The sequence below is a fragment of the Hippoglossus hippoglossus genome, chromosome 13 (genome assembly GCF_009819705.1).
Source record: "Hippoglossus hippoglossus isolate fHipHip1 chromosome 13, fHipHip1.pri, whole genome shotgun sequence".
Lineage (NCBI taxonomy): Eukaryota > Metazoa > Chordata > Actinopteri > Pleuronectiformes > Pleuronectidae > Hippoglossus > Hippoglossus hippoglossus.
The window spans coordinates 20,358,360-20,385,102 of record NC_047163.1 but is presented as its reverse complement, the minus strand read 5'-3'; the positions used below and the strand labels follow the sequence as shown (position 1 = coordinate 20,385,102).

General features: G+C 40.2%; 1 protein-coding gene across 4 annotated transcripts in view; it reads left to right on the top strand.

Moving 5' to 3' along the window:
• Positions 1-3,932: 3,932 nt before the first annotated feature.
• Positions 3,933-26,743, top strand: part of LOC117772799 (kinase suppressor of Ras 1-like) — a 36,318-nt gene continuing 13,507 nt past the window's right edge. The window contains exons 1-3 of one of the 4 annotated variants that reach the window (XM_034604275.1): positions 3,933-4,129; positions 4,163-4,225; positions 10,765-10,905. In XM_034604275.1, coding sequence (XP_034460166.1) covers positions 10,783-10,905 — 123 coding nt within the window. In that variant the 5' untranslated portion in view covers positions 3,933-4,129; positions 4,163-4,225; positions 10,765-10,782. Of the gene's footprint in view, positions 4,226-10,764; positions 10,906-14,501; positions 14,674-19,613; positions 19,756-26,743 lie in introns of those variants that run through there. The other 3 variants (XM_034604277.1, XM_034604278.1, XM_034604276.1) reach the window with 3 other exon arrangements.

Genomic DNA, 26,743 nt, shown 5'->3' with positions numbered 1-26,743 from the left:
CCACGGACTGGTAACACAACTGGGCTTAATAATTATACTAGGCTAAGCAAGACTGTTTATTCGATTCTGTGTGAGGTTTATAAGTTTGATTTGTGGTGTTGTGATATTTTGGGTACAAGTTATTGAGAAAGTAATGTTAGTCTGTTATGCTCTTCACAGTCTTTCGTTGCATCCAATCTAGTAACTTCCTCTAATTTGGCACACACACAGACACACGCATAACTCTTCACCTCATTAGCTCTACAGGTCGTAAACATTCCAATAGGTGGGGGACGGGTGTTATCTCTTTGGCCAGCCACCATCTTGAAAGCACGCTGACTCACACAGACACACACACATGTATACACACATACCTATCTTTGTTTAGCAATTAGACCGTTAGTAATTTGTGTTTTTATACTTTATTATATTCATAATAAATGTTTTTCTTTCACAAATGTTTTTTATTAATGTTGCATAAGTGAATTTCGCCAACCTCTACACTGTCAAGAACCCCATATCTTTCAACTTAGCTAACTATCTATATGGTAATTTTGGTTATAGTTATTAATTTAATTGTTAATCAGAGTTCCAAAATTTGTAGTTAGAACCTTAATCTATGAGACTTAATCAATAAATTGGCTATCTTTTCCCTTCCTTTGAAGGGTGGTGCCCCGAGGTAACTTTAATCAATTAAAGCTATTATTTAATATTAATAATAAAATATTAATATCTAATATTTTATTTTGATAACCAAATTTATTGAATGCCGAAAGGCACACCATTTTATGGTATCACGTTTGATGCATTATGGCACAACACCTTATTGCTGTATCATCATCATGTGGTTCAATGAGGACCTGAAACTCAGTGAAGACAATTTTGTAACAAACACAGGAAGTGAGTAATTGCTGTGTTATGGGCTCTCGAGGACAGAATGGTGGGGCAGTCAGCAGGCAGAAAAAAACCGCAGGCTTCAGTCCTTCATTTACTGTTGATTCCAGTTATTTTGTTTGGTCTTAGTCCCTTAATCATTTTTTTAAGCAAAAAATTCCAGAAATATCAACATTTAACATGTGGCAAACCATTTATTTTTTCCAAATGGATCAGAGGGCATCTGAGGTATGGAAGTGAAACCCTCTGCTGCAGCGGGGGAATGTATTACGTGTCAGGCTGCACACAGAATCCTTAACAATGCCAGAGTTCTGCTTCCTCCCTGGCAAGAACAGCCACTTTATCAGGCTCATCCCAATGTCACCAAACACATGACTGTCTGATGGAATTAAATAACCAGAGAAAAGTGTTGTTCATCAAAAGGTCATAAGGCTTTAACCTCGTGACAAACGCCGAAGTTAGTTCTGTCTCTGACTAACACAATTAGTCATTTTATAGTCAACTGTTGTATGCTCTTTTTGTGTTGTGTGTGTGGGGGGTTAGGGCATTTCCTCACAACAACAAAGACAGAAAATGTGTTTGTGTGCAATTGTATATAAATGTGTGTGTGTGTGTGTGTGTGTGTGTGTGTGTGTGTGTGTGTGTGTGTGTGTGTGTGTGTGTGTGTGTGTGTGTGTGTGTGTGTGTGTGTGTGTGTGTGTGTGCATACCATGCAGAATAGCCTACAGGGTGCAGCAAAACACTATCTAACAGAAGTATCTAGAACAAATTGCCGAGCAAACACGTCACCAGGTGTTTATCAGGATTAAGCTGATAACCATAACTAATATAAATATGATTCATTTAGAAGAGAAAACACTGCTATCATGTTGAAGTAGCCTGAATAAACTGGACCTATTCAGCTAACGTGCAAACGTGTAAAGTGGAATGATGGGACTTCTCCTTTAAGAACAGTGGGGAAAACCACCACAGATAAAGATTCATGTCTAAACAGGTTGGTGTTGAAAGTGTCCAACTCTCTGTTTGGAAAGAGAGTGATTCCACATTTTAGTCAGTAGTTTAGTCATCTATCTATCTATCTATCTATCTATCTATCTATCTATCTATCTATCTATCTAGCTACATTAAAAATAACTATAAGCCTTCCACACTGAAATATATCCTTCATGTTGCAGAGCTCATCAGATAATTTACACAGGTATAAAGTTATTATTTTTGCTACAAACATCCAGGGCACTTTCACAGGGTTCAGTGTGCTCTCATCCACATGTCATTGATTCATGGGTCAGTATTTTTCTCCCTGCGGCCTCTGATCAAACTGCCTCTTATTTTAACTTATTTTCTAACATAATGTATAATAAATGTCCTGAGTCAATATATTTTATAAAGATAATCTTTTAGGCTGTCACTGAGTGTCAATGTGGGATTTTTTCAGTTAACACTGTGTAATATCCCTTTATGTTTTGACCCCATCTTGTGGTAGGAAAACAGTTTTAATCATTGTAGTTCATATTCTATTCACATTCTCCACACTCCTGAATAAAGTTGTGTTCCGTCAAATTATCTCAAACTAATGAAAATACAGTTGGGAATACAAAACCCTACTCATCAATATTTGTCATTAACTTCGATATTTATTGATTCATTGAACCGTTGAACAGCATTTTCTGGAAATGTCTCTAAATGTTGTATCTGTACCTTCTCTGAAAACAGAAGTCTCTCACCCTTTTAAACAAGTTCAAAGCAGCTATCGTGCTCTTATTGTGTGAAGCGTCCTAAGTTGCTGAACTGCACAAACCTCTTACGAAGTTTCTTTTGTACCATGTGACACTTCATCCACCCAGTAGCACTATGACATCATACCTCCAACACCCACTGTCTGTGCTTTCTGCCCCACTTCACTTGGCAAAGTGCATCATCAGGTACAAGGTAACAGACTGAAGATAACAGCATGAAGCACTGCATTCAGGAAGTCCGGCTCGGCCCCACCACAGCAGATGGCTGACATCAGATCTTTACTGTACAGCTCATGGGCACTTCAGCAGTGTGAGGGTTTAACTGCTGGTTCACTGCTTCTTCATCTGGTTCTTCACTGACAGAACTCTGACAGCAGATGGCAGTGTACTCTAATTTATCTCCAAGACAAGGCAAACCTTCCACTGGAACCCGGAAAAGCTTTTCTATAAGACAAGTTCCTGTTGTTTAATGACACAATTTTATATCAACAAAAGCCTTTTCTTTGTCAGTTGAAAAACACGCTGGAAAACGGCATGCAATGCAAAGTAATGCATCTGAAAGTAACTCAGCAACAAAGTAATTTAAAGTAATCTGTCAGTCAGTTGAGCATTTTTATTATAATTCTCTATCTGTATCATTTATCAGTCCTCTGTGAACATCTCCTCTTTGTGTTGGGTCTAAAATATTCAGCAGGGGCGTTGCAGCAAGGTGGGCAAAGCAGGGCCCCCAAGTTGAGACAGCCCCCCCACCCCCCGAGAACTGAAAATAGATTATTATTCAGTACAATATCTTCATGTCTCTGGAATAGGGTAGATGATTGAAAAAATGTGAAAAAAATGTTTTGGAAAATTAAATGGAATTCTGACCTAAATCTCAGAAGTTAGATATTATTCAAAAAGTCTGACCGTAAACTTCCGGGAATAAAAGTCAGATATTTCAATAATTTCCCAAATTGGGATCAATAAAGTACATCTACCCATCTAGATTGTAGAGAATACATTCAGAATTCTATTGTTTTTACTTTCTCTCTATTGTTCTTAATGGAAGATGGTTATGTTTGTCCTTATTCTTGTTGAGGGTTAAGACAGAAGATGTTGAGTTATTTGTGATTCGTGAATATGGGCTATACAAATAAAATTTGATTGATCTTTCTTTGTTTGTTTCTTTATTCTTGTCTTTCCTTCTTTCTTTCGAGGTGTCCTTTTAAATAAACTGTGCTGTATAAATAAACCGACTTCCTTTACCAATGTCTTATTTTAATGTGAAGGTCACAACAGGAAACTTGTGCTGGGGCCTTGTTATGTCCGGTGGCTTAGTGAAGTAGCATCTTGACGATGGAGGCAGAAACACGGAAACAAGCTCAGGCAGACAGACCATGCGTGGTTTCAGAGGAAGCGCTGGTGCGCGGCAGTTTGTGGCGCCGCCGTGGAGGAGCGGAGAGACGAGCGGCCGGAGGAGACAGACACAGGCCGGTCCACAGCACCGCTGAGCCGGGAGCAGCAGAGGAGGCTCCGCGTCAGTGCCAACTCATCCAGGAGCTGGTGGACATCAGTCTCACAGGACCAGGTGCACCACAACCAACCAGCACAGCCAGCAGGAGTGACGCACGTTACTGGTACAACACCAGCACCTCTCACACCCATCACATTCTGTGACCTTGTTAGGAACTTTCACTGTACTGTTTGCTCAAACTATGATATAAGTTAGATTTTTGGATCGTTGTTATTCAAGTAAGATTCCATGTGGTGCTGGTAACCCTTACAATGGTTAGGATTCATTGAATATTTGAAATGAGTTCAGTTGAGTAAAAAATTAGATGTATCTTTCAGATGATACTGAAATGTGTACAAATCTATAGGCCTTTTTACAGAGCACATTTTGACACAGCAAAAAAAGCACAGTCACAAACCGGAATGGCTCACAGCACATATCTTCACTAAGGCCCAACAGTTTCCTTAAATTCAAGCAAGCTGCACCAAATTTCTCACTATCAGTTCCCTAATGTGTGTGTTTGACTCCATCAAGATCTATGAATAGTTCACGGTGAAAAAAACCAAAAATGTTTTTCGCAATGTTAAACCGCATCTTTCAACCGCGTTTTGTAGGAATCCCTTCAGCTGCTTTTGTATCATCGTGCTTACAAACCAACCAACAAAGAAATGGACAGGGGGGAAAACATGACCTCATTGGTGGAAGTAACTAACTATGTGGGAGGTCAAGTCCTGTTAACACAAGTAGACTGTCACATGTCTTTGACCAATAGACATCAGTACTTTGTATCTCCCCTGGTGATGTGTCCTCGCAGCGTCACTGCAGCCTTCTTCAGCTCTTGCTTGCTAATGGGTCCCTGACTTCAGTTTGGTCTTCACCAAATAAAATGGAGGTCAGTCAGTTGGAGATCTGGTGATTGTAAGGAATATTATTCCCCCTTCTTACCTTGACAAGCTTTCAGCCATATGATGAGATTGATTGTCCTACTGAATGATAGATTATTATCCAATGACTTGATGCATTTGGCTAAATCTTGGCTCACAGAGTGCTCCTGGACATCTTTCATTCATTCTTATATATTTGTCAGTAGAAAAAAATGTCAATGCAAGTTTACCATATCCACTGGCAGCCATACATGTTTGAGTCATAGCAGAACCAGCACCATGACAGAGGAAGTGTTGGCTTTGGGTCATGAGCTAATGCTCAGTTGTCCATAGAACTGTGTTCCAGAACTCTACCAGTTTCTATTTGTGTGTTGATGTGAACCCGCAGCCGGGCCTTTCTGTTTATGACAGTTCACATCTTGTGGTGAAACCTGAGGTGAATCTCATGAAGTCTTGATTGTTGACAAGATACCATGTGCGATCACCTACATCCTGGAGAGAGTTCTTGACTTGGTGTGCAGTCATAAAGGGTTTCTTGTCACAGTGGAAATTAGTTCCTGGGTTATCCACAGTGTACAGTCTACAAGGTGATTCAACATTTTCTAGTTGCTTGCTAACTTGGCAAAACACAAGCCTTTTATATTGATCTTATAGATGTTTGTGTATTTCAAGCTAAGCTTAAAAAAACCCACCTCAATCTAACTCTTCTATGCATGGACTCAAATTTAAATGAAACACAGCTGCCCAGGAAACGTATCGTAGCCCAGTGTCAAATTTATTTTTCACACTTGTACTTTGGTTACTATGTGTTTTAAAACATGTTGTGTCTCTCTCACAGTTCTTTCTATATTGATGTGAACCTGATAAGAAAGAGAGTTTTGAAACAGGTCTGTTATTATGGAGAGTGGAGGGGTCAAGGAGCTGTTTATAATTGCTAGAATGACAGGAGCAAGAGTAAGCAAAGTCTCCTTCAGTAGTCTGGTGGGAAACACGGGCAAGTAGATGGCTTCATGTTTTTTCACCATATCATTGAGTTCAGGTAGAGTCACTGGAGAAAAAGAGCTGAGGGATGGCATGCAAACTGGTATTGGGTCAGGGGCAGGCAGGCTATGGGTTTTGCTGCTGTTTGATGAATGTTTCATGGTCCAGTCAAGTGTTTTATAGAGCACTGTAGAGTTTTGGAAATAGCGGAAAAACATGAGTCAATAATGTTCAGTCACTACATCGATGCAGAGTCGTCCACCTCTGTGCAGCAGCCCAAACACACCTGGATTTAGCAGCGTGACGCTGTCGACACAGGCTGCTGATGTAGGCTAGTTTTTCAGATTGATGAATGTCGCCTCAGCCGATTCACATATAATCAAACCAGTTTAAGCTCCTACACCAGATCAGTTAAAACTTATCTATTGATTTGCGACTACAACTTTTGATGGTTGTGTGTATCCTCTCACAGTACTTGGTTAACCTTGGTGAAAGAATGGAACTGGGTTTAATACAAGTTTGTAGTGACTTGAAACACAATGTGTGAAGCAGCATTTTAAATGCGTTGAACTGCAAACACAATCTTAAGCTTAACCAAAGTGCTGGTGTTGCCATAACCAGACAGGAACCTGGATGCAAACCTCAGACTCGGCCCTCACAGACGTGCACTTTGTTTGCCAGCAGTCCACCTGGAACAACTCTCTGATTAATACATAATCACCATCACATAAATGGGAAAATGGTTTAGGACTATAAGATTTTATAGGGGACATGCTCTGGCAGGCCCAAGAACTTCTAGCCTTATCAGAATGACAAGCTGTGTAAGTGACACTCATCACTGTTTATAGACAGTGACCAAATACACGTCATATATTTTCCATGATTCTTGTCATTGTTAAGTTGCTAAGCAGTAAGATGAATCATTCTGCTCTTTTCTGAAGTTCACACACTGTTTGAACCCTCCCACAGGATTGGTCTGGTTTGTTTGGTTCAGTGAGAATCAGAGTGGTGATTGTGTTTTCAGTTTTTATGTCTTGTAGCAGTGACATCATAGATCTGTCAGATTGGCAGGTTTTCCTTTTTGACAGATTTTCAATCTGATTGTGTGTGTTCTGGTTTTTGTTAGCTCTTTAGGACATTTTCCAGCATAAACACTGACCAGTAGACTACATGGGGACTTAAGCCCAGTCCTAACGTCTGAGGTCCTGGTTAAGTTATATGAGTCAGATGTGAATTGTAGTTAGGTTAAGGTCAGGGTTAAGCATGGATTGGTCATGGTTAAGGTTTTGGTTAGGTTGTCACAATAAATGGATGTCCTAATAAGGATAGCTGCATAAACCTGTGTGTGAGTATCAGAGTGGTTTTCAGATTTTATGTTGTCCAAAAGGTCTCGTAGCAGTAACATCATAGATCTGTGTGTGTTCCTGTACTCATACATTTGTGAGGACCATTTTAGTTATAGACCCTACAGAGTGAGGACATTTTTGGAAAGTGAGGACTTTTTGGCCGGTCCTCACTTTTTCAAAGGGCTGATTGAGTGTTAAGACTAGGGTTAAGAGGGGTCAGGTTACAATTAGGTTACGGTTAGGGTTAGGCATTTAGTTGTGATGGTTAAGGTTAGGATAAGGGGCTGAGAATGCTTCATTTTAATGAGTGTCCTCACAACTATAGAGACGGGCATGTGTGTGTCTGTGCTTGTGTGCGTGCTTGTGTGTGAGTGTGGCTGAGGAGTGGCCGTAGCTGCCTACTCTCTCGGGGGTTTAGAGGAGCACAGATGTGTTGTTGGGTACATCTGTGGCGAGAGACAGAATCTAGCTGTGGTTCCCTCCCACGCATTCTGAGCATGTCTTGTTTGGCAAAAACATTGGATGACGTGAGAGAGTGGGAGGAGAAGACGAGAAGTATGTTAATGTACGTGGTGAAATGGATGTGTGTACCATTCATGTGTGGTTTAGAGGTTTAAAAATTATCCTTTTATTTCCCTGTTTTCTTTTGAGTGTATATGTATGTATGTATGTATGTATGTATGTATGTATGTATGTGGACGTTGTTTGCAGAGCTTTTTTATTTTTATTATTAACAGTCTATGGTGCAGATTGAAGTGAGAAAACCTTGTGTTCATCCTACCTGGTTTATCTGTAATGAAGATTTTAAAGTCAATGCTTTTCATGAAAGGAAACCTTCATGTGTGTGGTTTATATATAAGTTTGATAAGATTTACTGAACTGCTGTTATTTGTTCATACATTGCATGTTGGCTATTTCAAAGTCTCTTAATCAATCAACACAATCTTCAGGTCCAAGTTCACAACTTCTCAAACTGAAAACTTTGTTGTGACAGAGATCAGCACCTCATGTGTCTGTGTCTCAGTCCAATGTGCTGCAATACAAAAAATCTAATTATCAAAATGATCTGGTGAAGTTGGCTGTGGTTTGTTACCGACCAATGCTGTAGTTAAGTTGTGTTTAAACATGTGTCTCATAAACTCTACAGCGACTCAAACAAACACTAAGTAAACATCAGTCCTGTACGTGTGATCAGTGATGGTGTTTATTGTTAACGTGTAAAGTGAGCGCAGGTCAGTGGGAGTGAGGAGGAAACAGACTCCGACAGAGACTCTGACACGGACCGGACCTTTAATGAGTGTCTGTCTGATCCTGAAGCAGCGCTAGTTGTAATTATGCAGCGGCAGGACATCACTAAAACAATGAACGTGGCCGAAAAAACATGAATCGATTATGTTCTGTCTCTGCATCAGTGCAGAGTCGTCCACGCCTGCATCGCGATGCATCGCAGAATCAAGACATTTCCACACCTATGGTGCAGCTTTATGCGTCTTTGCTTGCTGAGTTCCCAACTCTGTGTTCTGATGCAGCTCTGTGCAATCACTGACTAAGATTCTGCTCTTTCCCTTAATGAATCAGAAACATTGGCAGTGTATGCAAAGTGTTCATGACAGTTAGGAAAGCCCCGTGTGGTTTCCCCAACTGCCTGCTGTTGTCTTCTCTCACCCCCTCCCCTCTTTCCTCTGTAATTTTTTTTCTGACCTTTTTTCAAGTCGCTTTTGTTTTTACTCTTTTAATCTTTAGAAATTATTTTGCAGAGAAGCTGGCCCTTGTACCGTCATTTTCTGATCCCCCAATTTGCTTGTATCATGTGAAAAAACAGTATGTCCACATTTATTAGATGGATTGGCACAAAATTTGGCTTTGAAGTGGAAAAGAAAATAATTTGCCATCTGCCATTTGACAGCGCTGTCGCCGAATATTTCATCGTTTGAGCTTTGTAATTTGGGAGATTTGCTGCATTTCTTTGTCCTATGTGATAATAAATGGAATATCTCTTGTCCAACGTTTGGGCTGTTGCTTCAGCCAAAATAATCCCAGCTGAAAGTGAATGAGAGCACAGTGGACAGGTCGCCAGTGTATCACAGGGCCAACATATAGAGACATTCAACCATTCAAATTCACACCCATGGTCAATTTAGAGTCTCCAATCAACCTAAACCCAATTTGAATGTCTTCGGACTGTGGGAGGAAGCAAGAGTACTTGGAGAAAACCCACACAGACACGGGGAGAACATGCAAACTCCACACAGACACACCCCGGCCAAACCAGGAACCTTCTGACTGTGAGGCAACATGCTATCCAACAATATCTCTGCTTTTGTCTCGGGATCAAACACTATAGACATGAGAGATGAGATTACCCACTGAAAAGCAGCCGTGTGAGTGTGTGTGAGTGTGTGTGTGTGTGTGTGTGTGTGTGTGTGTGTGTGAGTGATACCCGCTTATCTGTGTGTATTTAATCAGCTATCCCAACCCGTACTTACCCAGTCATTGTGTCGGTGGATGAGAGAAGGAGACCTGACCGTAGCTGTATCAGAAATGTGATGCTGTTTACACTCTATGCAACATGTGAACCCTGTGGCACATGTAATGTAGTTGCAGTCATCATGTAACCGAGCCGAGCGAGATGCCGACAGCGATACACGCTGAAGAAGTGCCGGCTCATCACTGTCGTATGGGTCCAGTTGTTGTTCAGTGCAAACTAACACCCTCCAGTTTTCATCCATGGGGTTGTACATCAGGCCACTCAAACACAAGGGACCGATAATTTGGTTGCAGGCAGGCTACTTTCCATCACAGTTTTTCCACAAGATGGGACATTTGCAGTTTGTATCCACATAGTATAGGCACTCTACATGTCAAAAATGGAGGGCGCTGAAAGAGCTCTTTAGCTTGCATATAATTGCATATCAATTGCATATAATTCTAGCTAAGTTTAAAGTGATGGTCCATTCATAATCTTATAAGCAGTGTAAGTCTATGAAGTTTAAAACAAGCTCTTAATGTAGTTTCACACTTATCGTCACAGTTTGTTTGAAGGTTTAACAGCAGACGTCTGGTCTGGACCATCAGGGGCATTTCCTCAAACTGAATCAAGTGTCATTTCTCAGGCTTGACAAACAATCACTTTGTCCCATTTATAGTTGATGAAACGAAAAGCTCAGCTTAATTACTTGACTAATTTAACTTGACCAGTGTCATAGATTAAGACCTGAGGAATTAGGGGGACTTAAAAAGACATAGACAAATTAATAAAATGACATGTTTTAAAGCGTTTAAGTTTTCTTTAAAAAAAAAAACACAGATAAATATGTACTACATGCAATGTTGGAGAATATGTTTAGTATGTAACAATAATAAAAAGATGTGTCTGTCAAAATACCTGTTGGTTGATGAACCTTCCACTACGCCTCAGTAAGAAGTGTGTGGTGGGATGGCGTCCCCTACAGGTGAAGCTGACCGAGTACATGTGGACACAGCTGCTGTGGAAGCAGAGGGTACCAGAACGGGAGAGACCTGAAGCTCTGACTCGATACCTGAGACTGGAGACCTGGCTCCTCACCGCTGACCTCTCACCCCAGTTCATACAGGTACTGTGTGTCTCCTAGTGCTCAATATGAATATGTTTTGAGGCAGCAGTGGAGTAGAAGCTCTGTACATTCATTGAAAGGTGTTTACCCATGGAGAGGCTTGTAGGTGATGAGTGTAGCAGTCTGTACTCTCTAATGGATGAACCTGGGACAACACAATTACTACAGTTGTATTGCTCCTGTAAGTATTCTAGCAGCTGCAAGTTGTAGAAACTAAAATCTGAAGAGTGCAAGACCTGAGAGGAGAGCCTGTTAACAGGGGTCAGATAAATGCAGGTTGTGTGACTGGAATGCGAGGTGGAAAAAGTTCTGATGTATTGAAAGTTTGAGGAGAGTCAGAGGTGACACCTTAATTTAACTGACTGGAATAAGTGCACTGATGTCGAAGTCTGAGAGTTCATCAATTCTATTCCCTTATTATATCTACCTCTGTGTGTCACAGCTCCTCAAACACTGATTAGAGTGGATATATTCAATAAAATATTCAAATCACTTTATTGAAAATGATTGTAGCAATTACATGCTCAAAATGACATTTGGTGCAATGTATTATAAGCTGAACAGCAGAGCTGAACAGGGTACTTGCTTGGTGTTTTCTTTATAACATGTGAGGACAGATGCTGATGACTTCACTGTGTGAACACGTTTCAACATGAACGTCACTGCATTGTCCATATATAGCGTTATAACCTGCTCACTGCAAAAAAACATGTGGAAACACATTTAGATACTTCCACTGGATCTTAACGGGGCCATTTAGGAAAACACTTACTACTCCTCATACCAGAGGTTCTATCAAAATGTATCTCTGATTTTTAATGTCCAGGGCCATGTAGGGAGACTTCCAGTGCCTTGTTACGACACAAAACCCAGGAAGCTCAATCGAGTCACTCAAGCATGACGTTTCTGACTTAGAGGAACTATAACAAAACGCGCGAGTGTTTTTTTCCCAGAGTTTTTGGGTTGGTAGACATGCCAGATACCCACATTAACGTCTAGAAGCACTAACAAAGTGGAATTTGCATGCTATGTCCCCTTTAATAAAAAGCTTTGATTTAAAGAATACAAATAATAATTGATATATGGGTGCACAAAACTTGGTTTATCATACCCTCAATGTCTCTCTCTTTTAGGAATTTTTCACTTTTTCCAATTCTAGTGCTCAAATGGAAAATCATTTTAATGGCATTTGGAAACATGTTTGTCTTCTATTGTTTGACAAGGCCAGGAGCAATAAGTGTCTAGATATTGAACATTGCATTCCAGATACAAAATGAAACAATATCAAAGGTTGAAAAATATGAAAACATGGGATTTGAACAGAAATATTTTTACAGGCCTTCATTTTTGGACTCATTCATGATATAGACGAGGTTTGACGAAAATACAAACCGGCGCTGCAGTAACTTGATCTGATGTAACATTAAAGTGCCCCAGTTGTAGAGGTAATGAAAACTCCAGCTAAATGATGAGGCTTCATTTTCATGTAAAAGTTCATCAGTGTGATAAGCTTCATCTGTCATATCACAGGCTGGGGAATGTCAACCCTCTGAAAGAAAATACAATAAAATCAAAGTAGCTTGAACTGGATAGATCAGATACTTTTTATCTTTATTCTAACAATTTGTAGTTTTAGAATATTCTTCCTTGGGATAGATCAGCAGTCCCATCTTTTTGTTTCCCCCCCCATCATCAGATTTTTGAATTTGTGTGGTCCTGGTTCCAGTTACCTCTTCCCTGACTGATGCCAACGTTATATCCACACAGATAACTGAAACATTAACAACAGACTGGTAAATGATTCTACTTTACTATTTACATGATAATGTGTGTATCAAATGCCCTAAATCCTACTACCAGCCAGTGAAAATGGTTTGAACCCAATCTATGTACAAATATACTGTACAATAAGTATGGGATAATACCAAATAATGCCCTAAGTTATACAATATACAATACTTGGAGAGTATTATGCTATTTATACCATGGCTGTATGCCAACAAATTACAATATCAAAAATATATACACAACGTCCAGCACACAAACAATAAAAAGTGATAGTATATTGTAGAACTGTTTGAGGAGGACTCACTAACAAGGACTAATTCTGAAGTAGCTCCAGAGCATCAACACAGGACAAGAGAACACAACATTCAGAACAGGTTTAGAACAGGCACAGGAAATGTTGAACACATGCTGAGAACTAAGAAAGACAACAATGTACGCAGAGAAAGGATGATTTACATAAAGATCATTTAGCAGAATGCACAGCACACTATAAAATCTGATCACCGGCCCTAGCTCAATAGTAGTCTATATAGTTGCATGGCAGCTCAAACGTTTTCATTGTCTGACTCAGAAAACTTAAAAGAGAATGTCTGAAAACATAGTTGGCATTTCTTTGACTTTTTGTCTGAACAAAGAAGTTCAGATGTCATCTGTTGTGTAAGAGCTGCCGGCATCTGAAAGGGTTCTCTCTAGTGTGTTCTATTTTTTATTTAGCATTAAGCGTGCAGGTAAAAACATGGGAGCATCTAAGCGTACAGGGACTGGAAGTAAGAAAATTGGGCTCATGCTGCATCTAGCTGTTATTTTCATTTTCACTTAATCTGTTGATTATTATTATTGATTTATTTGATGAATCGTTCAGACTATAAATTATTACAAAATACTGTGAAATGATGCCTTCAGTTTGAAAGTCTTCAGTCTGCTTGTTTTGTCTGACAAACCATGAAGACACTCACATTATGTATGGCAATGAAGGAAGATTCTTGCTCATGTTTATGAAGCTTGAGCCGAAGAATATTTGGCATTTCTGCTTGAATAATGACTAAAGTAATTCATTTATTATTAAAGAAGTTGCAAAGCAGTTTTTTCAATTGACCGACCAGTTAATGGACTAATCATAGCAGCTTTACTTGTCCCCCACTGTTTCACACTGTCAGGTTGACAGCCATGTAATTATAACATGATCGTAACAAAGAAAACCCTTTTAAGACTTGATCTTATTCATCCAGATGTGTCACTGCTGCCCACTCATAACTTCCATCTAGTAGTATACAGTCTGACATCGTTGACAGTATTTTACAGTGTTAATATAACCCTTGCTCCAGTTCTACAGTCGCTGTTAACCAGTAGTATTGACCTTTTTTAAATCTTGGTGCCATCTTGTACTGAAAACACATCACACAGCTTGTTGATCACCACCTTGGATAAGTTCAAATTCAGTGAATTCTTTCCCTGTTGTAACGAGGTCTGGTGATTATGCGCTGCAGTGCGTTGGTTGGACAAAGTCCTGCAATGTTTTGAAAAGCACCAGCCCGACTGCTCTGCGTGATGAGCACTCACCCAAACTAGAATGTGTTGAGTCAGCTGCACTGCAATCCTCTGTCCCTCCCCAGTGTGCTATTTATACACACCCAAACCAGCCTTTGCACATACCAACACACACACAGACACACACACACACTAATGTTGTGTGATCCACACAGAGCTCGGTAGACTTGATAGCTCCTTGTAAACAATAGTGCACACAAACCCTGGAGGGAGGGTTGGAGCTGTGCCTCAGGGTGACTCAGTCTTTTCCCCTGACACAGTGTTGAGGAGGAAGCAACAGGTGGGCTCAGAGGCACAGAGCAGCAGAGTGCAGGAGACACTCAGGCTGACCGTCAGCCCTCATGGGAGCAGCTGGACTTTACCAAACCTCACAGGATCACATGTAGGACACTGAGGTAGGACCACAAGTAAACCTTAAATTCGACTTTGAGAGTTAGTCGTGTTCTATGATCTCATACTCAGTTGCATGCAGGTTGTTTTAGTGCCGCTGCCTATGGAACATCTGGCCAAGGACAACAGACAGAGTGAAATCTTCCCTCTGGCTAAATCCAACACGTTTAGTAATGATTCTTAATGTGCGGTTGTCCAAATGATTAAATAGATGAAAGGAGGAAACTGTTTGTAAGAAAACATTTAAAGATTTAGCCATTTACTATATGTTCTCCAAACATTTTTTTTCTTAATTGTTGGTGAAAGAAGTTTTCAGGTATTTTTGTATAAGTGTTTCCCACAAAAAACACTTGATTATTAGAAAAGATCTTAAGGTCATACTTGTATCTTAAATAAAAGGCAGTCCTTTTTACAGTGTTACACTCTATATTGGATCATCATTAATGCGTTTGTGTATAAGCTGCATTTTAATGTTGGATTTGGTAGAGGTGGAACAAATAATAACTACATTATATACTGTTATGTGGTTAAATTGATAATAGTGTGTCATAATTTACAAAATCACTGAATCTGTTGTATGTAAAATCTGTATTAACTGAATTATTGTCAAGGCATCGGATAGTAAATGCTGTAGAATATAGCAGGAGTGCATGTTAGCATTTTATGCTACGTACCAAGTAACATAAAATGCTAATACTCAGATAAAGTATTAGAGTAGAATTGTCCTTGGCCCCACAAAACCGGTCCACCAATCATGTATTGGCTCATATTTGAACCAAATGGAGCTTAGAGTCGCTGTATGTGAAGTTCTTGCTTCTGTTAACCGTTGGTATCAGCTGTTTACGCACCTATCTAGCAGAAATGTTGAGGTCAGCATCAAACTTCACCCACTTTAACCTCCTGCCTTCAGCTGTGCAAAGCAACACCAATGTTACTTCACTTCTAAGTTAGCATGCTAACCAGCTAGCCCCGGCCACGCTGGCCTGTCTCGTAACGTACCGACAGGAAGTTACTGTCGTGTCCAATGCCGTCCATTGAAATGGACACTTGGTTTAAAGGGTTAAGTTTAATATTTAATTATGGCTTCAGTTGTCATGTCTGACAGAACCGATATGCTTCTGTTTGAAACAATCCAGCTGTCCACACGCTGCCTCATGCTTTACTTTACGCTACAAGCAAATGAATGCGACCCAAAGCGTATTTTCATGCTGTAAGTCTTACATCTTCCATTTGACTAGTTTACCTACAGTGATTGTGTGCTGGGCCCTACGCACAGTAGTCATGTTAGTCACATAGCATTGAAAGCTACCATTTGCTCCCACTAATATTAGCCACCATAAGTTAGTGCTCGTACCAGACCAAGAGCTGGGCAAAGGTGCAAATTATTTTTCATGAATTCAACTATAAGAAAAAACTCACAAAGTGTGTTTTTCCACTTCAAGTCATATTTTCTTATGTTTTACGCTTAAAACTGTGTGTTTTGGGCTCTGAACGCTGCCAAAACATGTGATACAATCAATATACTCAGTATAATGTCTGAAGATCTCTGTAGACCACTGACGCAGTTGCTGCTGCTCTGCTGCTGTATTTTCGCACAACAACTCCTCAACTCAACAGAATGCAGTTCCCCGTTTCTAGTAAAGCTGGTTTGTCATGTCAACACTGTAATATAACCTTTCCTAATTTGTGCTCAGTTGTTGAATAAAATGAACCACGGTATTGTTCATGTGTCACTGGTGTTAGTTTCACTGGTTCAGGTTGGAGCCTGCACACTCTGCAGCCCTGACCCATACGAGTGGTTATGCTGTGGACTGTGTAGCGCGCGCTTCACCCTGAGTCAGGCTGCAGGAATGTTTGGTCACTGAGCAGAAGAAGATTATAATAGGTGACACAGGGTGCTGTCAGCTTTCGTTGACCACATCTACGTAGGCTCTATTTGTTAGCAGCTATAAATGTGTGTGACTTTTCAGCTCAGTTAAATGCATCGTGTGGGTACGTTTTGTATTTGCATTGCTTGTGTGGGGACCCTGTGATGGGAATCTTTTAGTCAACGTCAACTTATCAGGAAATTTATTGAAAATGAGGAAAATGTTTGCGAGCACAACCTCTTTTCTAGCTTCTATCTTCTTCTATCTAAGCTATTAAAACATTTGTCAGGGAGCAACGAGTGTGTAAGCAGTATGCTGTTGTCTAAACCCTTTAGATTTGTAAGGTGTAATGGACTTTGTTGCCTCTAGAGGTCAGAAGCAGGGTCATTTGTATGTGTATGTTCTGAACTTTCAAATTATTATTACCCAGTTTCCTCTTTCTATCTCTTCTGTACAATATGAATAAGGATTCAGGAGATAAGAAAGCAGTCAATTGGGTGTTGATTTTTATTTTCATAAAATTCATATTTGCATATCCGTGGTTTGCATGTGCCTTCCTGTCGTGCATTACTGTGGGAGAGGTGAGCAATGCCCTAAGGGACGGAGCTGGGATCAGACATGTTCCCACAATATTAACATGACATCAGCAGGTCATAATAACGTGTGATTGATGGTTATGATGGTGGCTGGAGGCTGTTCCTCTGCATAATGGCATGTAATAAGATCATGCAGTGTTTTGATGAACTACATGAGGGAAATTGTGTGTCAGGTGCTGCACAGTGTGTTTTAATGGTAATCCAAACAAAACAAGAAATCTGATAATGTCACCTCTGGCTTGTGGAAAATCTGTAGGGGCACTTTTCATTGTTCTAAACAATGCATCAATTGCATCAAACAAGTTATTGTATGTTGCAGCCCAAATTCATATGATAATACAGAGGAATCAGTGCTCAAATCTATGTTTAAACGAAATAAAAGCAGCAAACTCAACCCTCAACTTGTGTGCATGTGTTCAAGAAAGGACGAAAGAAACTTCATTATTTGAGTCTCCTCTGAAGCTTATGCATCCAAAAAGTTTCCATATATCTCAGCAACTCATCCCTATCTCTGTGCTGACTCAGCACCTTGTTTCACTACAATAGGAAGAAATGGAAAATCTTACTTGTCATATTTCTTAGTTTTACTGCTTTGAGATACAAGTTCCCCTTTTTTGATCTCACTAAAGCAGTGAAAAACCCATGGACACAATCTAATAGACACAACCATTCATAGACAGCATCATTCTGAGTCCTTTCCTCATACCCCTTGTATGAAGGAATTCATCCTGGCAATAACAGTAGGTTACAGTCAGCAGCTGTAGAAATGGAAAGTCACTGAGGAGCCAGAAAAGCGATGGGTTTGTATAAATGTTTCTCATTGCCAGGATGGCTTTAAATGGTTTAAGATGAAAAAGATAATATTGTTTGCTTCATTGCAACAATTACTTAAATAATCAATTAGTCGATTGCCAGAAAATCAATGGCCACCTGTTCTAAAAAACTATAAATAATTTAAATCAAATATTCAAGCAAATGAACAAGAACTATTACGTTTATGTCGCTGCCACCCTGAACATCTCTCGCTGAACTTAACTCAAAAAGAATAATAAAGCCTTGCTTAATAAACTATATGAAAAAAACAAATGATCAAATATATTTATCTCGGGCTGCTTTATATTGAGTGTGTATATCCGCAGCAATGTATAATAATGTATTTCCTAACTCGAAACATCTACCTTCTAATTTCAAGGGAAATGGCCCAGGGAAGTACAGTGCGAACTTTGGTGCGATTTGGAGAAGTGATACATTCAACATTAATACAAATTGAATAAACAGATGACCAGCACTCTAGGAGTCAGTGGGGGTGGGGCAGTGTGCTAACGGTCACCACATTGGACACAGACATTCACTGGTTCTCATCTCCATCTTGGCAGGAACATTCATAGAATTGCGACCTCTTTGGCAAGTTGTCTTCAAAGTAAAAGCACAATGTTCATTTTGTTGCGGTAATGCTTTATATCCAGCTGAAAAGTTGTGAACTTGAGTCTGAGGATTGTGTTAGTTGCGTAAAGGACCTCTGAAAAAGCGGACCTGCAATTTATGAAAAAAAACCACCAGTTCATTAAATCATTAAAACTTATATATAAACCACACACGTGAACAGTAATACAGTAAATTCAGTTTTATCTTATGAAAAACATTGACTATACAATGCAGCCTGGTAGGATGAACACAAAGTTTCTGGAACTTCACTCTGCACCATAGACAATTGTATGAATTGTTGTTTTCTTTACCCTAGAATGGGCATTTTATATTTAATACTTCATATTTCCATCGGGAGCAGTTCCTCTCTACGGAGGCCGCCATGTTTTTATGACAGGCTGCGACATGTTCTCTTTCATGTTTGAAAGGGGAGGGTGAGGTGAGGGCTATTCAGCTGCAACATGCAATTTCACCAATAGATGTCACTAAATTCTACACACTGAACCTTTAACCGATTATTTCATATTTATATAACAGAGTGGGGAAAACGTAGGATACATGGTGCAGTTGCCTCTCTGTTCAGTTTAGAGTGAGACCGATCAGACACTGTGCACCTGCTGTGGATCAGTCTCTTCAGTCTTTCCCTAAAACAATGTTGTCCCAGGCTGTCGACCTTACATATCAGCTTTTACTGTCAAACAGAAGATTCAGAGTCCCACAGACACCCTGACCCATTCCAAAGTATTGCGTACATAATACTCATTTAAAAACAAATCAAAGGGAGAGGCACTCACTATCAGTTCCCACAGACATTTAGAGAGCAGCTCACTAAACAAACCTCACACCCAGCTGTTAAACCCAAGATGTAACTAAAATAAGATCCCAAAGTAAATGAACCCGCTCTTTCCCAGAGGGAGCATGGCGCCCCACGGTCGGTCGCCACTGGCCGCCTGAAGCCCAGCATTGACATGTCAGGAAGTCTGACTGGAATCACTATCTTGAAAGACCTGCTGAGAGAGAGAGAGAGGGAGAGGGAGAGGAGAGGAGAGGGGAGGGGATAAGAAAGAGGGAGGGAGGAAACAAAACAGGGAGTGTGATAACGGCACTGGGAAGATCTGTTGGCTTTCTGACAGTGTGTTTCCCTGCAGCTTGCTGCGCTCATGGATTATTCTGTGACAGAGCCTGAATTATGAGAGCAGGGGCCTCTGTGTCGAGTAGATACTGTCAACCACATGGTAACGTACAATCCCAAACCTCTATGTACTGTGTCTGTCTGCCAGCTTAGGGTGTGTAGCGTGTGATCAGAGCGTCAGGAAAGGTGTTTCCTTCACTTCCTCATTGCTGCTGTCTCAGGCACTTACAATATCTGTGTGTGTGTGTGTGTGTGTGTGTGTTTGTCATCTGTTTGTTCAGCTGTTTGTGTCGTGTGTGTATCAGTGGTGCCAGTGGTGAGCTTCTGGACAGCTTTGTATTTGCATGTGAGGTGGAGACGTACAGTATATCCAAAACCCACATGCCTAATTAAGGTTAATGTGGACTCTAACCCGATCATTCATTGTGTGTGCTTTACTGTTTGTTTCTTTCTATTTGTGTTAGAAACCACTTATTAGTGTCAGAGGAGGGCTCAGTGTTTTGGTTGAGGCTGTTTTCAGTGGGACTTACCTTCATGGTGTAAAAAGAAGTCTTCTCCTCCTATCATTTCTGTTGCAGTCAGTGTCCTAACTTGCTGTCGAAGCTTCTCCCTCTTTCCTTCATTTCATTTTTGGGCTTTAGTCCACTTTCAGCCCAGGCAGCTCAGGCATGCCCAGGCACTTCCCAGGTATTGGTATGCCTCAACCGCGCAACGTGTGAAGCTTTTTATTTTTTTAAAGAGGCAGAGTTAACTGGAAATCATAATTGTATCAAGAAAATCAAATCTGGTTTACTGTATATCAATAAGAAGCTGTTAAAAATGAGTTTCCACTCATCTGGACTTGATGGAACATGTTGACTCAGGGCTGGGATTATACACTTATCTCCCAGTTTGATATTGTCATGGGACTTTTGTACCAGTTTGATGTGTATTGTGATTTTACAACTATTGCTGTTATGTTGTAATTTAGTTAAATTTAAACCAACCCATGAGGTAAAAGTTGAATTATACACTTTTAGAGACCATGCATGCCATGAGTCATATTTCCAAATACATATCACTCATCAGTCAGTCAGATTTATTTCAGCAGCATCATTGAGCCATTGTCACTTTAGGTCAGTGGGTCATAGGCCAATACAGAAGTCCTGTTAGTTAAATAAAGTGCTGTTATAATGAAATAAATGTAATTGGAACCACTGTGCTTTTATTCTGAAGCACCCAGCTCGTGTCAGGCACATGTTCATGGAGCTGCTGTGAAGTTGGAACTTCTGGTCAGCAGCCGGTCGGTCAACAACATATGTATACATGCACTACATGCATGCACACATGTTGCTATGGTATCACACCCACCGCAGCTCCCGTCAAGACAGTCACCTAACCAACAGAAGTCATTATTACATTATTACATGTAGCTATCGGTACAGTCACATGCAGGTGAATTTTATGAATGCAATACTTATACTTTATAGCAGTTACACTGTGCCTGGTATTTGTGAAAGGAAAATGTCTGGAGTAAAAATTCTGTCACAAAACTATATTGTTGCACACCCTTGAGTTAATATAAGGAAATCCTTAGTGGGTACATCTGGTTTATTCCTGCGTATCATGTTCCAGGGTTGTCACCAGCCTCGACAGCAATCCTTGTATTGTTTTTCATTTAGTCTCTTCTACTCTTCTTCTGTCTCTCTACTAATTGCGGAGTACCCCTGTAATAATGCACTAATTAGCCTACTTTGTATAATGTAGTACAGAATTACTGTATTGAATGATTACTGATTACTCATATTATAATATAGTAATGACTACTGAGTGGGTTAGAATGTAGGTTGTACATAAAGATGGACAACATGACAGCTCCCTAATAGTGAAGCAACGTTTTCTCAAATGCCCCCTAGTGGCTGGCTGCAGTACAGGTCATAAACTGCACCTTCCCAACATTGTCTGTTCAAGTGCAAAGTTTGGTTTTAAATAGGGTGAAATGTCGGGATTGACAGCTGAGACTGACTCACGATTGGTCGAGTGTCTACATCGGCAGGACCTTGCTACCTGATTGGTACTGCACAGACTCTGACTCTAAATGTGTTTCTACAACACTCAAGATCTAAAACATTTATGATGAACAAATGCTAGCTTGTAGAGTATGAATGTGAAACACTTTGCTGGAAATGCAGGTTTAGAGTGGATGTAGTATTCAGCTTTAGCACAAAGTGGCTGATAGTTCACACTTTGACTCATCCACCAATACACTTAAGTCTTCCTCTTGACCTAAGGAGCTAAACCATTAAATAGATTTTGGAAGTGCATAAAACATCTATCTCCTCTGTACACGTATGTATTGATGCACCTGATTTTAAAATTCTAATCCAAACAGGCCTCAATGGATTACATAATTATCTCCACCATGGAGGTTATGTTTACATTGCTGTCTGTCTGTCCTGTCTGTCAGCAAGATTATGAACCGATTCCAGAAGATATTATTGAGGGGTGTGGCATGACCCAGGGAGGAACCCAATAAATTTTCTTTAACATGGCGAGATTGAGGGATAGCCTTTGGTGGAGGTATGCGTTCTCCAGGCGTCCTTCTAGTTGCCTCCTCAAAAATGCACAAACTAAAAGTAATAATTATCTTGTTATTATAGTGTGTCAGTCAACAGACCGATGTACGGAATAGTTTACTTAGTGTCTTATGGCACAACGGTGAATTTACTTACTGTTAGCACCTTTCAATTACAAAGGGCTACAGTTTATATAGAGTTTAAAGTTGTTAAAGCTCCTTCAGAAGCAGAAAATTGATTAAATTAGAGCAGCCACAGGTTCACTACACAGGATTTGTTGGTTGCTGTAAACACACCAGTCAAAGTCAATGAGAACCCTGGTCCACGGCTTTATGTTTTCTGTTTGTCAATCTGACTCATTCTCAGGAACGTGATTTCTCATGAACACCTTGAGGGAATTTCATTTACTTCACCTCAAGGGTTTGATTCGATTTTGGTGGTGAAAGTCAATGTGATCTCAACAATCTCAGCTGTCAATCTTTGAGAAAAATATAATTTGATGTGTACTTTGACATTTGAGGAGAAGCCAGAGTTTGTGACTTGTACTGCAGCCAGCCTCCAGGTGGTGATCAAGAGGCTTTGGCTTCACAGTTGGGGAGCCGTCATGCCGTCCATCTTTATATACAGTCTGGCAGAGGGTGTCATTTTTATTTGCAGCCCCCGCCTATCAGTAAGAGTGGCTGTTGTGAGTAAACATTTAGCAATTTTTATTTTTATTAAATAAATAAAAAACTAAAATTTAAAATTCAATCAAATTCAAACTAAAACATGTGGGATAATGTTTTGTTGACTATATATCCATCTATATCTATATATGTGTGTGAGTATACATTTATGGTATCTGGATATTTAGACTCTAATGTTGATTTAATTGGGGAAAACCTCAAATTCAGAGACAACATTGTCTCCCAGATAAATCACATAGTTCACATATCCCAGCCTGTCCCTGTCGCTTACCATGGACACTGGACACAATGTAGGAGGCAGCCAGTTGCCAGGATATTAAGCCATTGAGCCAATTCGTTTCCCTATTCTTTTCATTAAACACACACACACACGCACACCAGACACAGAAGGTTGAGAAAACACATTCCAGTAAATTAGAAGCAGTGAAGAGTAAACTTGTCTTCACAGTTTGCCAGCCAATTCTGGGAATCAGTCTCGGATCAAGTCAGAAGTCAAAGATGTTTTTTCTTTACTAAACAAAATCTAAATCGGGGCCGTGTTCCTTTAAATCTAGTTCAATTCCAAACAGATAAATCCAAAAGGTTCAAATACCTTTTTTCTGTGTCAGATAAGTCACATGTTAGAATGTCCTCCCTTCTCCACTCACATTATCTCTGTTGAAGCTTGTCCTGTGACATACAAGGAAATAGTTTGACATCTCAATCTCAATCCTCACCTGCGCCACATTTTAGACCCGTTATGTCTTGTTTTAAATATAAACAGACTTTATTTCTGAATAAAAACATGGCATTCAGCAGAAACCTTTAATTCACTTTCTATTTTATTATGTTAAAAAGCAGAGAAGGATAATTGTGACTTGTGCAAATGTTTGTGCACTAATTCAGCTCTTATTGCTTCTTCTTTCTCCAAACACACCTGTAGTAAGTGTGGTCAAAAAGTTTGGTCTTACCTTCATCTGTCCTGGGCACTTGTTTCCAAAATAACTCTGACACATGCAGATGTTTCTTTGCAGACTTGAGGCGTTTTGTGAAGAGGTCAGAGGTAAAGTTCCCTTTGTATCAACGCTGCAACAATGCACCACGGCTCCTGGCTCAGATAAACCCTCCTGCAGCTCCTTCACAGTCACGGCTTTGCCTTTTTACAGGAAGACTTACAGTTTTAACTGAAAGTTTTGCCCCTTGTTCTCCTTAATGGCAATTTCTTAACGACCATTAAGTGGAAATGTCAAAAACTGACATTTGAAACCTTTCATAACTTTGCTCCGCTTCATCTGGCTGCATTTTTTAAATCCTCAGTCAGTTGAGACCACAAGATCTGAATTGTCATCAGCTGATTCCTAAAGAGAATTCTTGACCTTAGTGGAAGCAGGTTTGTAGAGCAGGCAAATGTTTGGCAAAATTAATTCATTAACATTCATAATATTAATTAAACTGAATTTTTCTGAACAATAATAATGCGTTCTCAACAACAGATAACTGATTAACTTTGCTTCAGCGTTTCACATTAACTTTGCTCCAGTAGCTGCAACAAGCGGGTACAAGAACATGAGCTGTGGGCCTGAGTGACTCTCCCCTCAGCCCTGTCGACTTCAAAGCACTGGTTAGCATCATAGCCTGGCTAATATTAGCCGTTAGCAGGCCAACCAGAAGCAGGACAGGGCCACGTCTTCTTCCACTCCAGTTGGACAGTTCTACTTAGTCTGGGTGGATGGTCAGTGAGCAACTTGCTCAATAGTTGGTCAACACAGGTGTAGATACAGGGTCCGAATTTGTGCTTGATCGTATCTCAGACAGCATCGAATGTAAAACTGTGAAAGTGAAGGGGATAAAATTAGGAATTAGAAAAGTGAGGATGTCTTAGTTTGTTGATTTAACTATGATGTTAGTCAACTTTATAAGATAACATGTTGGTCTTGTGTGGTGACAGCACTCTAGCACAGTAAAGACATTTTCAGACATGAACTGATGTCCACACCCAAGTGTCCAAACATTTTCCAGAGTTTGCCTTTCATATATACGAAGCAGTGCAGGAGATTATCTGGGTGATACATGTTAACTACAGGAAACTCTGGGTGGAGAATGCAGGCGGCAGGATATGACGTGAAAATGATGCTGCAGAAATGACGTGTTTTTGTTTGCAGCACATCCGTATCAGTGTTGGCCCTTATCGTCTAAAGCTCTTGAATCGCGTTGCCTTTCCAAGTTGACATGTTTGTCTGTGTCATTTTTGGTGTTGTACCACAACATCCTTGTCATAGCTCTCTCTCTCTCTCTCTCTCTCTCTCTCTCTCTCTCTCTGTCTCTCTCTCTGTCTCTCTGTCTCTGTCTGTGTGTGTGTGTACTATCACCAAACATACACAAATGCCAAAAAATAACAAGGGACATAAACCTGCCCTAAAACCTATGTTTTGAGTGACACCTACCACTCAAATGTATCTTAAAGAGATGTAGAGAAACGAGTGTGGACACATTTTCTACGTGTATTGATTGTTAGATGTAGCTGTGAACTAGCTACACTGGTCGCTATAGTTTTTTCTGTTCCAGCTGTCTGGCAGATGCCTGCTGGTGCTCCTCATCCTCAGCGTTTTTACATGACTGATCGTACGATCAGCAGATTCACTTGCATCATCTTGGTCAAAGTATTCGTCCCGTCAGGTGCACGAGAACCATGTCGCTGATGTCAAGTTGTCGATCTATATGTTTAAATAATAATAAATAAATTGTATTTTGGTGTCAAGCAGAGAAGGGATGAGTGGTGTCTTGTTGGCCCACATTGATGTATCCAGTTTTATTTGTACCATAACTTCATATCTCATCATATCTCAAGGCAGTTTACAAAGAAAGGTTGAGACATTTTAGAGAAAAGTATAGACACAACCTACATTTCCCACAAGGAACAAGCACATTGGTGACTGGAGTGAAAAAAAACAATTTTAACTGGAAGAAACCTCTAGAACCTGTCGAGGCAGTGTGGACGGCCATCTGCCTCGACAGGTTGGGGTGAGCGGAGAAAAAATGGGGGCGAGAGGAGAGGTGGGTGGAAAAGAGAGGAGAGGGAGACCAGGAACAGCTGTTTAATTGTTTAAACTGGTTGTTATAATGAAAATGATAGTGATATTTATAGATGTGGCACCAATATTAGTTTTAGTTTTTTTATAATCATAATAAAACTAATGATAATAATAGTCAGGACCTGGACCCTGCAGCTCTGGAGTCAGAGATACCTGCAGAGAGAGGGAGGGAGAGAGAACAAGCTACAGGACACTATACTATACTGTTCGCTACTTGCATCCCATGCAGAGACAAGAAACACACATAAAGTCAAAATGAGCAAATATTTGGTCAAATTGATACATACTTGGTTCTTACAGATACATGCATCTCATGGATTGATGCTCACTGAGTAAGGTTATGTAAACGTATTGAAGTCTACGATCTGTCTACAATCACTGAGGGGTCCGACCAACGCTTTACTCACAATACAGAGATTAGTAGACGTTAAAATGCTTCTGAATTACTAATAAACCCTGTCATTCATTGTTGTTGTCTTCCCAGCATCGTTGTGTGGTGCTTTACTCTGCATGGTTGTGGAACATATTATACATGTGGTGGTTTTACACTGGGAAGCTACAATACCTTGTTATGATGTGAGCTAAATGACAGCTTCCATGCTCATCTACCAGGGGCTCACTCACAGCCAACACTGTGCTGACGTTCTCTTCAGTCTGGGTCTCATGAAAAGCAGGTGTTGTTGTTGCTTCATGCACATGATCCATACTGTGTGTCAGACATGTATAGTGTGTAGGGCTCACACCTACTACAGGGATTGTGTCTTATTTTCTGCTCTGTG